The 15,073-nt window shown below is 35.3% G+C and overlaps 1 protein-coding gene across 8 annotated transcripts in view; it reads left to right on the top strand.

The window, feature by feature from the left end:
- GPC5 (glypican 5) overlaps positions 1-15,073 on the top strand; it is a 593,323-nt gene that overhangs the window by 363,223 nt on the left and 215,027 nt on the right. The window contains exon 8 of one of the 8 annotated variants that reach the window (XM_064712824.1): positions 2,955-3,362. The exons of the other annotated variants lie outside the window; for them this stretch is intronic. Within the exon in view, the coding sequence (XP_064568894.1) occupies positions 2,955-2,974 (20 nt within the window). The 3' untranslated portion in view covers positions 2,975-3,362. Of the gene's footprint in view, positions 1-2,954; positions 3,363-15,073 lie in introns of those variants that run through there. 8 annotated transcript variants of the gene reach the window in all.

Genomic DNA, 15,073 nt, shown 5'->3' with positions numbered 1-15,073 from the left:
AAAGGATTTCATCAGAAGGCTAGCTAAGAATAGAAAAAGAAGGAATGATAACAAAAGCTTCTGTCTCTGACAGAGAGTCCAAGCCAGCTGACTGTGATTGGCCATTAATTAGAAACAACTCTATGAAACCAATCACAGATCCATCTGTTGCATTCCACAGCAGCAGATCATCAATGTTTACATTTTGTTCCTGAGGCCTCTCAGCTTCTCAGGAGGAAAAATCCTAAGGGAAGGATTTTCCATAAAACATGTCTATGACAGATGGCCAGTATGCTGTTAGCATTATTGCTTTATAAATGCATGTATTAAATCTAGCAAAAGATACCTACACAGAGCTGTTTAGCAACTTTACTCAAATTATACTAGCAATCAAAGAAGGTTCTCATAGAAGACTTTCTACATGACATCTTTTCATCAAGTATATTGAATAAATGAATTAAAATATATTTATATATAGTAAAATTTTTATAGTAAACTTTTAGGTATACACTTAGCAAAAAATATTCTTTGTATGCTCTTTATGGAAGAATAATTTTAATGTAATACCCGAAAGGAAGACAAAAGTCTGGAGAAACCATGTGGTATGCAGAGAAGTCAAGAAAAAAAATCTTGAATTGATTTATTTAGAAATTAAACTATGTGAGTAGAAGATGGAGTCTGGGTTCATACCTGCTGCTCTGAAAGGCTTCTCTGAAGAATTTGGGTTCCAATTCAAAACAAACATGGCAAGTATTTGAACACTATCTTTTTTGGTATTTTTTCCTCAGCTGTTGGCACAAAATAATAATGGGCCTGCAAAAACTAATGAACTTCATAGATTTTTGGTTTTGGGAGCTGCAGTTATATAAGAAAGTGTCATAATTTCTGGCATCTTAGAATGCCTATCATATGATGTATTTCAAACATTACCTGAGATTTGCAGTTCATTCATATCTGCAAAATATCAGGACAAAATATTGTCCCATTTTCAAACACATATTTTATCAAATATTTTAGTTTACAATTGAAAATGAGAAATATCTGTCATTTAGTCTTGCTTTTTTAACAAACATGAAGGTGTACGTAAGTGAAGAAGATTCAGAAATGCTAATGATAGGCCAAAAAGCCTTATTTTCACTTAGAAAAATAAGATATCACAGAATAATAGATTTAAAGAATCATTTAAGCTGGAAAATAGATTCAAGATCAAATTCAATCATTAACCCAACATTGCCAAGTCTACCACCAAACCATGCCCACAAGGGCCCACATCTACCCATTTTTTAAATACCTCGAGGGAAGGTGACTCCACCACTTCTCTGGGCAGCCAGAAATGATCCAACATTTTGCTGTAGAAATTTTTCCTCCTGTTTAAGTAAACCTCCCCTGCTGCAGCTTGGGGCCATTTTCCATCTTATCCAACCTCATGCTATTGGGTATATGTATAGAAGACATTCAAGTAACTGTCCATATACAAAGCTCAAAATTATTTCTTCACAATGATGAAGGAGACCCAAACTGGCCAGTGAAAATAAATATGTAAACACTATTAATGATTAAATCATCGTTTCAATAATATGAATAAATCAATTAGACTTCATGGCTTTTTATAGCATAATATATGCCCTTGTGTTCATGAATAATTGATGTAAGCAACAACAACCATGACAAAAACAACAAACAAAGATAAATAATCCTGTAATATATGTTGGTTAATTCCCGAAAAGGTTAAGAACATCAAATTTTCAAATATCATGACCTGACTTTAATGACCCAGTAACAGGCTGACATTTGCAGTACCGTTTTTATGCAATAACACATCACATGCAAAGATCAGCAAGTGCAATGTAACTGCTTATCTCAAAGGAGAAAAATAAGTAATAATGGTACAAGAGAGGTTAATAACAGGTACAGGTCCAGCCTGGCTTTTATCAGTCTCCTTAGAAAACGAACTGGGAATTGCTGTCAACTTGATTGGAAAACGGAGAGGAGAAATAGATACATATGGGAGACATCAGTCAGAGTGGAGAAGACTGGTCTGTGTGAAGGTTGTTTGCAAGGTTACCTGATCTGACGCAATGGAAAGATGGAATTTGCATCTCAAAGCTTTGTTCCTTTCTGAACATAGTGTCACATAAATTGTCCGCCCTGGGGTTTTAATTTCACAGATGTCTAAGCTCATTTAGAAATTAAAGTGCAATAATCTGTGATCCACACTGTAGCTCATCATTCTGGTTTTTTCTCAGGAAATGTTACATGGTGATTGTTTTGTTTACACATCAGAACCGTACTCAAAGTTATAGGCTTGGGGTTTGGGGTTTTTTGGTTTAATATATCTGTGCTTTTATGCAAAGGTTTGACCATTATCTATTTTTCTTTAATATTTCTGTTTTATTTTGGAGAGAAATTCAGATTTACTCTTTTTTTTGTGTTTTATAATCTGTGTGGTTTTTCAATCCCTAATGAGTATAGCTGGATGACAGATGCTTTATAAAGATTTTAATTATCTCCCTTTTTTTTTTTTTTTTTTGTTAACAGGGATATTATCCTCTAAGGTATTGGCTCTCAGTTAAAGAAAAAAAATGTGTTTTACTGTTCAGTAGCTTCTTCAGCAGTTTAATTGTACTTTGAATCCTAGTAAAACAGTGTATTATTGATATACTGAAGGAAATTTTGTGATTAATTTTCATTTTACGCTAAGTTTTTAGATTTCAATAAAAAATATGTACATGTTTATTCCAGACTGTGATTGGCAGGACTGAAGACAGAAATAAGCAAGCAATTCTTCAGCAAAACTTTCATGAGCAAATACTAGCATGTAAGGCCACAACTGCAATCTCCCCACATTAGCAACATAATTAAAAAAAGAATTTAGAGATACAGTACTTTATATAGATATGCCAGTTCTAAAAATCCAATGAAATGAAGATTGTTTGTAAATTTCTTTTGAAAGTCTCTTGATTTTGCCTTTGCAGAACATGTGCAGCAGTTCTAGAGTGCTGGAAACTATCCTGCCAAACAGGAGCCTTTCTTATGTAAAGCTACTTTGAACAACGCTCTTTCAGCTCTGGCACCACTTCATGGAGCAGACATGACCTCTCCCAGTAATCTGGTCTTCCATTCAGACTTCATAAACTGAAACTGCATCCCCAAAACATAATACAGGTCGTGGAACTCCATTACAGTGTTTAGTTGGCACACTTCAGTTCCTGCAGATTTTCCTGTCTCACAGAGGTGCGCAAACAGACCTGATAATTGTACCACTCCAGGTCACCCTTTAATGTGTCCTTAGACCAAATGCCTTTTACATGTTTTAATATGGTCTTAAAAATAGTGGAAAACCAAAAATTACAGCATTATCTATAAACATCTAATTAGCAGTTTTCAACTGTGTCTGTTTGACCTTATTTCAATTTCCTTTCTTTCTCCTGTCTATGTTGTTTGTTGACAGCTGGCCAGACAATCTTGTTAGATCAGTGCAGTTGCAATAAACTACAATACTTATTCAAAGCAGCAGTGAAGAGCATTGTATTTATTACTGATATAAGGTTTAATTTTAAAAGGTAAGGATAGAGTGAAAAAGAAAAAGGGAAGTTCTGACTGGATTTTTTTATAACCTTGCTATTGCTAGTAAATGTCTACACCATTCTTGCATGTCTGCAAATACAGTTTGTTTAATAGAACCTTTCCCTAAGAAAGAAGTATGGGTGGTATTTATGCCACTTACAGGATGACTATTATGAAATGCACCATATCAGAGGCAAATTACCCCCAAGCCAGAGTATTCAGAGACCCCATGATTTCCCCAGTATATAACCTGGAAGTTCTGCAGTTTTGGTTGCTACAGCATAGCTGCAGGCAGGTAGGAGAGGAGTAATAGAAGCACTCCTATATATTTTGTGGTTGATGTTTTTCAAAGCAGTACCTAATTACCACTGAGAGTGGTATTCATCTCACTTGACTCCAGTCATCTGTATCTGATCTCATTACCCTTGAACATCTTTGCTAAGGAAAGGAATAAGCATTGCTACGGCATATCTTATTCTCGTGTAGACATCTAGGGCTAATTTGAGGGCTTTAAAGGCATCTAAGATGCTTTAAGGAATCCAAAACTTAGCGTTTGGCAGATGTTTGAAACTGCTCTCCTGATGCTTCCAAAAGACCTCCAACCCCAATATTATAGGTTCTGTGACAGAATTTTTCCCTTCTGGCACATCAGTGGAAGACCATGTGGGATATCCTAGCTCAAATTTCAGCAGACTTGTTTAGGCAATTTGACTGAGTCCTTGGAGCTGAAGTGCATAATTTCCTAGTTGAAAACACTTCTCTCCATTGTCTGAGGAAGGAGCCTTTGGAGTGAGCTTGGATGTGTATTTCATCCCATGAATCTTCCTTGGAAGCTGCAAAATGACCCTCCTTAACACTACTGGCCTTAGAGTTTACCTGGAGTATGCAACTTCTCAGTTACACTGTTTGTATCCCTCAGAGTTACCTTTGCATTTCTCCCTGACAGCTGATCAGGACTATAAGAGCATCAGGGGCTGGACTACAACAGGAGCCCAAACAGGACCAAGTACTTGAAAACTTGTGCATGGAGTTTTATGAAGGGGTGATGTGATGGTTCAGAGGGATAGTGACAGTAAAGGGCTAGAAAATTGTAATCTAATTCAATGTGAATAATAATACATGAGGCCACACCCTGATAGTAACTGCTTTATAGGCTTTATTTTGAACACCTCAGTTTTCCCTTGACTGTACTGAGAACTATCAGACTCCTCAAAGCACAGTACTGTGTTAAAAAGGCTTTTAATAAAATTTGGAGCAATGGCTCCTGGAAGATATAGTGTTCTAAACTGCTATTAGAAATAGTGAAAGAAGATGGTGTCTCAGTGCTGTGAGTAATGAGCTTAACTTACACAGGATCCTCCTACAGACTGAAGAATTATTCTGTTTTCTTTCAAAAGATTTATTGCTTGTGGAGACAGAAGGCTCTCTGGGCATTAATGAAATATTGAGTACCATTTTTGTATTCTTTGGGTACTTATACTGACCACAACAGTAGAATTTACTGTAGACTGAATATTTCAGTCTCTACTCACAGTGGGCAGGCAGGCATTCAGCCGTCCCCAGGAAAGCCTAGCTTCATCACACGTGAATTAGAAAAAAAACAATATCACTCAAAACTATCACTTCCTTTTTTCTTTTTACCCCATCATTATATGCTAAACATGGCACTATATGGTGTCAGATATTCCTTTCATAAGCTGGGATAAGATGCCCCAGCTCTGTCCCCTCCTAGTGTCCCCACACAGCCACAGATGGCTCACTGATGGAGTTAGGGTGAGGAGCAGAAAAGGCCCTGCCTGTGCAAGCACTGCTCAGCAACAGCTGAAACATCCCTGAGTTATCAACACTGTTTGCAACACAAATCAAAAGCAGCCCCATATCAGTTACTATGGAGAAAATTAGCTCTGTCCCACTCAAAACCAGCCTATGTAAAACAGAAAGATAATATTTCAAATATAGCATAGCGCAGTTCTGAGAATGTGCTGCAGTTCATTTTGGCAGGACCAGATAAAGATGCACTGCAGCATGTTGGAATACACTTGTTTATGTATTTTATTCAGCAAATGAATAAACAGAACTTGCTGTGACAGAAATGCACACACTGTGGCACAGATGAGACCAGATTACCAGGATAGCATTTGTCTAAGTCTGTAATATAAAACTTGCATAAACTACTGAAGAATTTCTCTTTACAGGGAAGAATTACCCTGTATCAGAGTATGTATATGTACATTGTGTATATGTTCTTCGGTATATACAGGGTATGTACATGTGTTAGCTCTTGTTCCCACACAAGATCCCACATGGATCCTAATAGCATGACAAGTTTATCACAGTTTGTTAACAGAAGCTTTCTATGATTTAGAACAACAACCATCAAAGGCACTAATTATAATTACCTCCATCGCTTATCCTTGCTTCCCCACAGTCTCCAGATTTCAAATTAACAAAAATTACAAAAGTTTCTACTTTTTAATTTTCAAGTACATTATGCAAGTTGACAATATTCCCTTCTTTCTTTTTCACACACTGTAATAGAGGTCTCTGCAAAGATACATTTTAAATGATGCCTACCAGCACTTCAAAGCCATCTCTTGCATGGTAGACCTAAGTTTAGCTTAATCAATGTTTGATGTAATGAAAATCTCTTGACAGAAGTTGATATGCTTAGAAATAAGTCTCTGATGCTTCATTATATATTCACAGAAAGGTGAAATTTGTAGTGATTATGCACACCTCTGAAATGTGTCTCATTGGATTAGCAGCTATAATTAGTATTCACTTTTATGAAAGTCAGCTTAATAATATTACTTTCCCTACCACAGGTAATATTCTTCTTGGTAATAATATTTTATTCCATGAGCAAAAAAATAGAAAATACCATTATTGTGCAGAATAGCATGTATTTTATTTAATTGATCTCTATTTTTAAAAGCCTATATTTTCTACCTACCCGAAAGTCTTTGCTGATCTGAATTAACTGTATGTATAAAAATACATTTTTCCCAACAACACCCTTAAAATGTTCAGGAAAACAGGCTTCCTGATGAGTAGGGAATCAGCTGGGACACTAGGGGCAGTCAAAGGCTACCTTATATTCCATTCGCAATGCATTGGTTTTGTAGTGAAAATCTATTCACTACCTATACAGGTAGACTGGTAGTACCAGCTTTTTTTAAATTTATCTTTGTATCAAGCCCAATCTGAGGTAATAATTTGTATGTTTCAAAATGCGGTTTTACAGAAAGCCTGCAGAAATATGGTAAAAATACTTTGTGTGATGCAACCAGCCCAATGCTGCTCTCCACCATTGCCTTATTTGATGGTTCGTAGTTATTGTAGTTAACCAACCCAAGAAACAGTTCTTTTTGTTTCTCTTCAGTCCCTAATTATTTCAGTCAGTCTATACCATTGATGATTTTCATCCAATTACTGTTATTCATATGTCAGAAAGATCCAGTTATTCCTGTGAGAAGTTCCAGTTCTTCTCCATAGTGATGAGAATGTCACCAGCAGTCCTCATGAATATGGTTCTGGTCTTTGTGCCAAGGTTATGTAATCAAAAAATGTTAAATGTCTTCAATCATAAGAATGATTGCTGGGAAACTTAACGAAACAATTCCCTGTAGGGAAAGGTTTGCGTACCTATAGCACCCAGGTGTCTTCTTGACGTGTAATCTACCTGTTTAGACAGATCAAATGAAAGGAAGAAGAAAGCTGGTAGTACTCATATTTCTAATAAATCAGCAATAATAGATTTTTAATTAACTCTCACTATAGAATGAAAATTTGAGGCTGTAGTTAAATTATCCTTTAAAGAAAAATTTTCAGCATCATAAGTTCATTGTGTAGCAGAAATTAGGTGAAATCACAGAGAAATCCTGAGGGCTGTATGTGCTCTACAGGTTTCTACCTGTGCTGCTCAAGCGCAATGGAGAACCAGATCAGATACACAGTATTTAATTGCTATCTCAAATATGTTGTGCTTTTGTAGGGGAAATATTAGCTACACTCATTTCAATGTGAAAATAATTTATTGTCTTTTTCCAGGGTTCTCATCAAACAAGTTTGAATTCAAATCTACATGCTAGCAATGCTTTAAAAACTTTTTGATTCATTATAGACCCCATACCAAAGTGTTCCCTTAAGTAAGATGATTGTATCTCTTACTGAAATTCCTAGATTAACTTCACTTTTGTGGCATTTTCCTGAAAACTCTATTAGAACAGGTCTTTTTCCTAGTCTCTTTACAGGCTTTCATCTTATTGCACACCTTGTACCTAATACAGTGCTATAAAATTATATCAACAATTAAGCTCTTATAAAAAGCAGCTACTATCGTTTGTCCTACCGGTGAGTGTCATGACCCACAGGTAGGGGCTGTGGTGTTCCTTGTAAATTCTCATGAGGCTGAACAGAGAAATGTGTCTGGGAAACCTTATTTTATTTTACAGTCACCAAAACTTTGGCAACCAGCCCTCTATTTAGACTGAGAAGGTGCTGGCTAACAAGCCCGTAAATTCATGCAGTAGACTTCCACAGGTGACAGATAGCAGCAAGCCCTTTGTTTTGCCCAGTACACTTCAATAAATTTTCAGCTCCCACCAGAAGCTCCTCACAGGTCAGGCTCCCAAGCCACAACACACCCTCACACAAGCAGTGTACTCCCCACTCCCACAGCAGAGTTTGGCATGGAATATGGAATGGAATATGATGGTTGTGCTTTACTTGGGCAAAGCAAGGAAAAAACCAAACAATAGCACCAGTCCTTAGATCCTACATTGGTGCTGCTTCCTGGATGATCCGGACCTGGATGATCCAGTGCTGGGGCAAACAATGAGATGAAAAAGGGAAAAGAGCAGAGAAGAGAGGAAAAAAGAGATGCCTGAGACACTAAACAGCAAGGAAACATCTTTCTAATCTGTCTTTTTATAGTTAACCTGGTGCAGGCATCTTACATAAATTTGACTTTTCAGGTGTTATCTTGTATCTTGCACAGCCAGCCCTTCTCCAGGAAATTACTTGGGATGATGGGAATGAGCACCAGTATCAAAGCACAGAAGGAAGCTGGATCAGAGCAGCTCTGCCCCACCTCCATGGGACCCTTCACTTTGGATCACCTCTCCTGTAGCAATGCTCAAAATGTTTGAGACAAATAATTCTGAAGTATGGTCCTCTACAGAAGGTTGCTGCATATTTACAAGGGTATATGAAATAAATAACTCTTGACAGAAAACAAGCTGTTTGTTTGATTGTTTAAAATAATTGCTTGGCCCTTTTGTCATATAAAGACCAGAGGATTTTTCAGTTTCCATAGTCTTTGCAGGGTTTTAAGTGCCATTAGTCTCAGTGAACTTCTTGTTATTTATCTTCTTTATTATGTTCTGTCTTATTCTGTTTGCAAGTCACTCCATTGCACTGTATTTTTAGACTAAAAAAATTATAAATCTGTGTTTAATGCAAGTTGCCAAATAAGGATATTTCTCCAATATAAGCAGTTTAAAGTCTGCACAAAAAAGCAGTCTTGAAAGAGTAAATTTTCAAGTAACACTTATGAAATAACATTTAGGACAGTGTTTATCACTTTGGCTCCAACTCTAGAAATGCCTGTGCTCTGTGAACAAAAAAAAGATTTATGGAGCGCTTAATCATACTGAATTGAGAAATAGTTCTCTATCCCTTCTCTGTAAGGCATTTCTGGACCCCCTGCAACACCAATGTTCACCAAGGTGCATTTAGATTGCACATTAAAGTTTCCATATGGAAAAGCTCAGCTCTTACAATCTCTGTGAACAGCTTGTGTTACTCATCTCATTAGAAGCAGACAACTCAGAGATGGCTGAGTTGTGAAAACACTGGTATTTCACTATCAGGCACAGAGGATTCATTTCAGATTATCATTTTAGGCAGAGTTGAAGGGGGATCAGAATTTCAGTGCCTGATTCCTGCTATCACTTTTTTAATTGTAGTGGCTTCTTAATGTGCAACTGCAGTTTAATAAAATACACTAGATAATTGCGTGACCACGTCATGTAACAGTTTCTTGTTGCACTGCATACGTTCAGTCAGTTAAAATAACTGAGCGGCAGAAAATATATTTGGTATTTACTCACAATAAGTACAGTAAAAATAAGATAAATCAATCCTTGTGTAAATCTGTCTGGTATTTTTCATTTCCAGAATCCAAAATGCCTCATTTTTTACATTTATGGTGTATCTTTTTAGCATATTAATTTGGAATTTTTTGCTGTCTTTAAGGCTTAAGCTTTTGTTTTCTGTCAAACGTTATTTATTCATATATCCTTATTAGTATGCAATAACTAACTGCCATAGAAAATTATATTAGCTGTCCTTTATAATAATTTATTTCTAAATAGCTGTATAGTAGTGATGACTATATGATTTCATGTTCTGCCAGGACTGCTTTAGGAGTGGCAGAAATCCTACTCCTATCAGGAACTGTTGGCTATTGGAGACACTTGTCCTGCATGACTTCAAAGGATCACTGCACTACAAAATCAGTCAATGCCTGAGCAGTACATGATAGGAATATATATAGGGTTTGGGTTTTATAAATTTTATGTACAGCTTATTCATTAATGTCTATGAAGAGGTTTTTTTCTATTAAAATGTACAATGACATTTACAGGAAGCATGGATTGAATGTCCTCCTTTTATTTTTTTTTCATTTTACTGTTGCTTTCTGGTAAAGAACAAGCTATGGTGAAATTGACTTTCTGTCAGCTTAATAACTATTAATATATTGGATGCAGTGAAGCATCACCCTACATGATCCATCTTTAAAGGTAAAGTTGTTTTTCAGGAAGGTCACAATTTATTTATTCTCCATTCATTCTTTCATCTTTGAAGAGGAATCATTATATAAACATTGAGCACGTTTGAGAATTTATAACAAAATTTTGTGTGTTCTTGGCTTAGAAGTTTAAACTGGTAAAATTAATAAAGCTTTCAGCAATATAGTGAGGCAAGTTTTTAAAATTTTCTGTAGTGACTGATACTTTTACATATTTTTTCAATGTGGAATTTTTCAATTCAATTAAATAAGTCTATGGAGAGATCTAATGATGTGCTTATTTAATTATATTCTTTAACAATTATATTTAGTATCTCTAGATTTTCCCAAAGTAAAAGGGGTCTGAAATCTAACTTGGGTCAACATTATTCAGTTGGCAATATAATAATACTTCCAGACAAATGTAATTACAAATTCTTAACCTTTTGGAACAGTTTCAGGAGTAAAATGTTTATTAGGCCTTCAGACTGATTGCAAGTCAAATGCATTCAAGGTTTCAAAAGGCAAGGTTCACCACAGTTTGACTCTCCCTAGGTCTGATGTAATCTAAATGATAGAAGAAGGAAAAGGACTATGACAGCAGGCTTTTGTGATATGTTTTGTAATTTAATTTTTCAAGTACCTTTATGAATCCATATCACAATTAATCCAAATTAAATTAATCCAAAAAGGTAGAAACAAACTTCAAGCTTGAATATAACAACAGTGTTGCCTTTGGCTGGCAGCCTTTAAATAAAATTTCCTACAAGCTTCTATAAAAAAATGACCATTATTGTTTAAATTTCTTGTTTTGAACTAATCATAATTAATCATGATCCAGTGTTCCAGGACATATGCAAGCATATGTAAAATGGTTTGAGAAAGGTGAAATATCTGATTTGTCCTTGCTGAGATGAGTTGAGCCAGTTGTGTTCATTTACTGGATTTAGGCAAAAAATTTTATGTTGTCTTAACATCTTTCCACGGAAAACATGGCAATATTAATTTCTATTTTCTGCAGACTGAATGCAGTTATCCCACTTCTCTGGTTTCAAATCCAGCTCAGTTTTCATGTACAGCTGTTTACCATAAAATGCTTGTTAATGGGCAACTGATACTGCCTAGTGGATGAGAAGATTATTGAAAAGTGTGTTGCAAGAGAAAACAAAGTTTTCAAATAAAACTTGTTCTCTTGCTGTAGAATTCTGTAAGGTAAAATCTTTTTTCCCCCCATAACTTCCAAAGCATTTTAGAGTACCTTGGTTTAAGACTGTTAAGAGCTTTATTTAATTTCTTATGCTATTGAGCAGTTAGTCTTTAAGAATATTCTTTAGTAGGTAATTTAAAATACCTATGTTTTAACCAAGCAAGTCCTTCCCACAGTTTAGTAATACTTTATCACCACCACAGGAACTTCGGGGAAATAGCCATCAACAATTGCCTTAGAAAGAGTCATTCACTCTGTATCTGGGCCTCACATCTCTGTTTTTCAGTGGTATGTGCCTGCTCTGCACCAAGGTCAAACAGCGGAAGATTGCTTTCACTCCCACATGCAAACGAGAAGGGTGCAGCAGCTGCAGAGTTGCCTGTGCCTTTGGAAGTTGTTAGAATAATATTAACAATATCCAACACAGAGCAGTGAGCTGTAGAAATGAGTTTATTAGAAATGGTGAGGACAGTGACAGGAGTGTTTGCAGCATCTCTCCAGGGACCTGATTCAGCAGATAACATATAACCCTTATTTCTTGCCTGAGTGTAAGCATTTGAGCCTTTTCAGAGCAGCAGAGTAATATTTTATTTTAAAATTGCCTCAAAAGGGTAGGTGAGACAAAGGGCACTGGAAGCACTCTTGCTTGCTTGGCATGTGCTGGAGATGTGATATCAAAAGTCCAAAAGCTGCCTCTTCCAACACTCAGGAGAGTGTTCTAGCCTCACTCTTTTGCCATTCCTATTCTGTCTTCAGTAGTTTTAACTAGACTTTGCTCCCAGGACTAAGAAACATGGCATTTTCCAACTAGAAGTAAGGTTCCCAGATATTCCCAGCCTGTTCATTATTGCAATGCTTCTTACACTGACCACTGTCTAATTTTCTGTAACAAATAGCAGTGCACTACTATCAAGAGTAGAAGTTGGAAATGTTTCATAAAACCTCGATTTTCACATTATACTTAGAGCTTATTAAGTGTGAAGGGACATGATTTAATAACTTCTTAATACTTTTACCACTGGTGTTTCTTTTTCTTAGTTACTGCAGTAATAATAAATGGTTTGCAGCAATTTAGTTAGGCAGACTTTTTCCTTTAAGCTTTGCTCACCAAACTTCATAGTTTTTCAGCACATGAAGAAGATATTGAAAAATATTTGATTATGATGTCTTATTTTGAGTGTTTTAAACCTAGATTCTGACTCCCTCTGTGTGCTTTTAGACTGCAAAAGTAATAGAGGGAAGACAAATGGCAATCTTTAATTTAGCAGTGAAAATTTGGTAGTGGTTCAATTTTGCCTTTTGATCAATCAATTCCATCTATCTGGGTTTTAATACTTCACACAATATAACCAATTGCTGAAACACCATATAGCTAATTGATGTATTATTTTTCATTCCTATATATTGTATCTTCTCATATATTACTACACTTCATGGGGTTTTTCTTCAATACTTGTTCTAACTTTGAAAATTGTAAGAGCTTAAGTGTCTTCATTCTCTTCTTATATTGAGACAGTATTTTTAACCATTGTTTTAACCTGTTCAACCTTATTATAGTTTTCTTTCCTCATCAGAACGCTTAATTTAGCAACTTATGACATTCATAACCTGTTTGCTTCTACTTCCAGATAACTTTATCTTTCCTGAAAGAGCAAAAATAAGTTCGTAATGCTGCCCCAGAAATTCTACCAAAAATCCTCAGATTTTGGACATTGATGAAATAGAAACTGCATACGAAACAGTTGTGAAAGAACAAGGAAGAAAAGAACATTTCTCATTTGTTAGCTTAAAGACAGAAAATATCAAACACAAAGAAAAAAAAAGATGTGTTTATATGAGATAAACAGAGCATACTGAGCTAAATAATGTTTGTACAAATAAACCAGTTTAAAGGGAATCAAAATAAAATATTAAAACCTGAAGTAGTGATACATTTATAAACAGTTTTATTTTCTTTCCTATAAAAGTTCCTATAAAGGAAACATATAGAAGTTGAAGTATAGGGTTTCCTCAATATATGATGTTAAAATATTTTTGAACATAAATTCCCATTCAGTCTGAACTCTAAGTATTTTCAGCTTGCCATCTAAATGGCTGATAAATATTTCTTCTCAAAGTCCTTCCTCCTTTTTTAGTGTCTAATTGACTTTTACTTTATGTTCCAAATAATGAAATAGCACATTAAGTGCAGTATGTCCAAACTTCTTACATTGCAATTTCCTTTGCACGAGATGCAGTTCCCATGTGAGTTAACACCAAATACATACTAAATAAATCAAAGGCCTCATTTCCTCAGATGAAACTGCAATATAACCATTAATGGTTCTGCAGAATTTTCATTGTAAACAAATGAGTTTCTCTTTTCATGTACCCTTCTTGCCACATCTTTATAGATGTCATAGCAATTATCAGTGTCCCGAATGCAGCTATTAAACTTTGTGATTGTTTTTCCATGTTTTTGAAGTCTCAGAAACACATATAAATCTATAGTGCTTGTTTGGCCTTAAAATAATGACTATCATATGTTCAGAACATGTCTAGTTAAAAAAAATGGGATGTTAAGGATTACCCTTTCTAAGATGAATTATCATGTATAAAAAGTGATCCAAGCTGCCCATCAATATTCTTCTGCCCAGCCCACAGAACCACACCAGGTTTATTTTACTTAATCTGGAAATTTTTCTCACTTCAGTTTGAGTTACAATTCTTTAGTAGGTAGAAATATTGCACTTTAATTCTAATGTAATTAGCTGCACTCTTCATCAGAAAAGTATTTCTCCAAGGCAAGGCTTCAGAGAGTAAATGAACTTGATTACACCTGGATTGCAGACAGAATCAACAACTTTAGTGGAAAATCCTGACCACTGCTGCTGAAACCAAAGAGCACATTCCACAGGATCAACATGTTTAAAGACAGATTATGTTTTGAAAGTTTAACACATATTATATAAACCTTTGTCTTAAGGTTTTAATACCCTATTTTTGTCTTTTGCAGTGCCTTTATGGTTAATTATCTTCTTACATTGTAAAATAGATATTTAAACTTCAGACTCTCATAGAATGAGTACCTTTCATGAAAGGTGTTATTTCTTTAAAAGATATTTTCTTTTTTTCTTTTCCTAAATGGAAAAAAAAAGTATTTTTTCCACTGCTGTTAAAGTTCTACATGAAAGTGATACATACTAAAAATGAATGTGCAATAAAAAAAGATAGGTAAATAAAATAATAATTCTTTATTGATCAAATGGAAAAGTTCATTGGTGACCTGTTACATAGATTTGCTGGCCAAATGGTCAAAAAAAGTCAATGCTTTTCTTTCCAAAAGTGTAAGTCTTTTAGATATTAAGAAATTAATTGGTACTCACTCCTGGGAACCCTTCTGTGGTTGGTTTCTCATGTTGTATGGATATTGGGCCTGTGAAAAGTGTTGCTTATTTCACTAACTCTCTTGGCTCTGTTTTATTTAAATTGGAATTCTCTTTGAACCCTGTTCCATGTTAAGTGATTTGAGTTACAATCAAGTCTGT

Source organism: Zonotrichia leucophrys, chromosome 1, assembly GCF_028769735.1.
Source record: "Zonotrichia leucophrys gambelii isolate GWCS_2022_RI chromosome 1, RI_Zleu_2.0, whole genome shotgun sequence".
Taxonomy (NCBI): domain Eukaryota; kingdom Metazoa; phylum Chordata; class Aves; order Passeriformes; family Passerellidae; genus Zonotrichia; species Zonotrichia leucophrys.
This window is presented reverse-complemented; position numbering and strand designations above follow the sequence as displayed.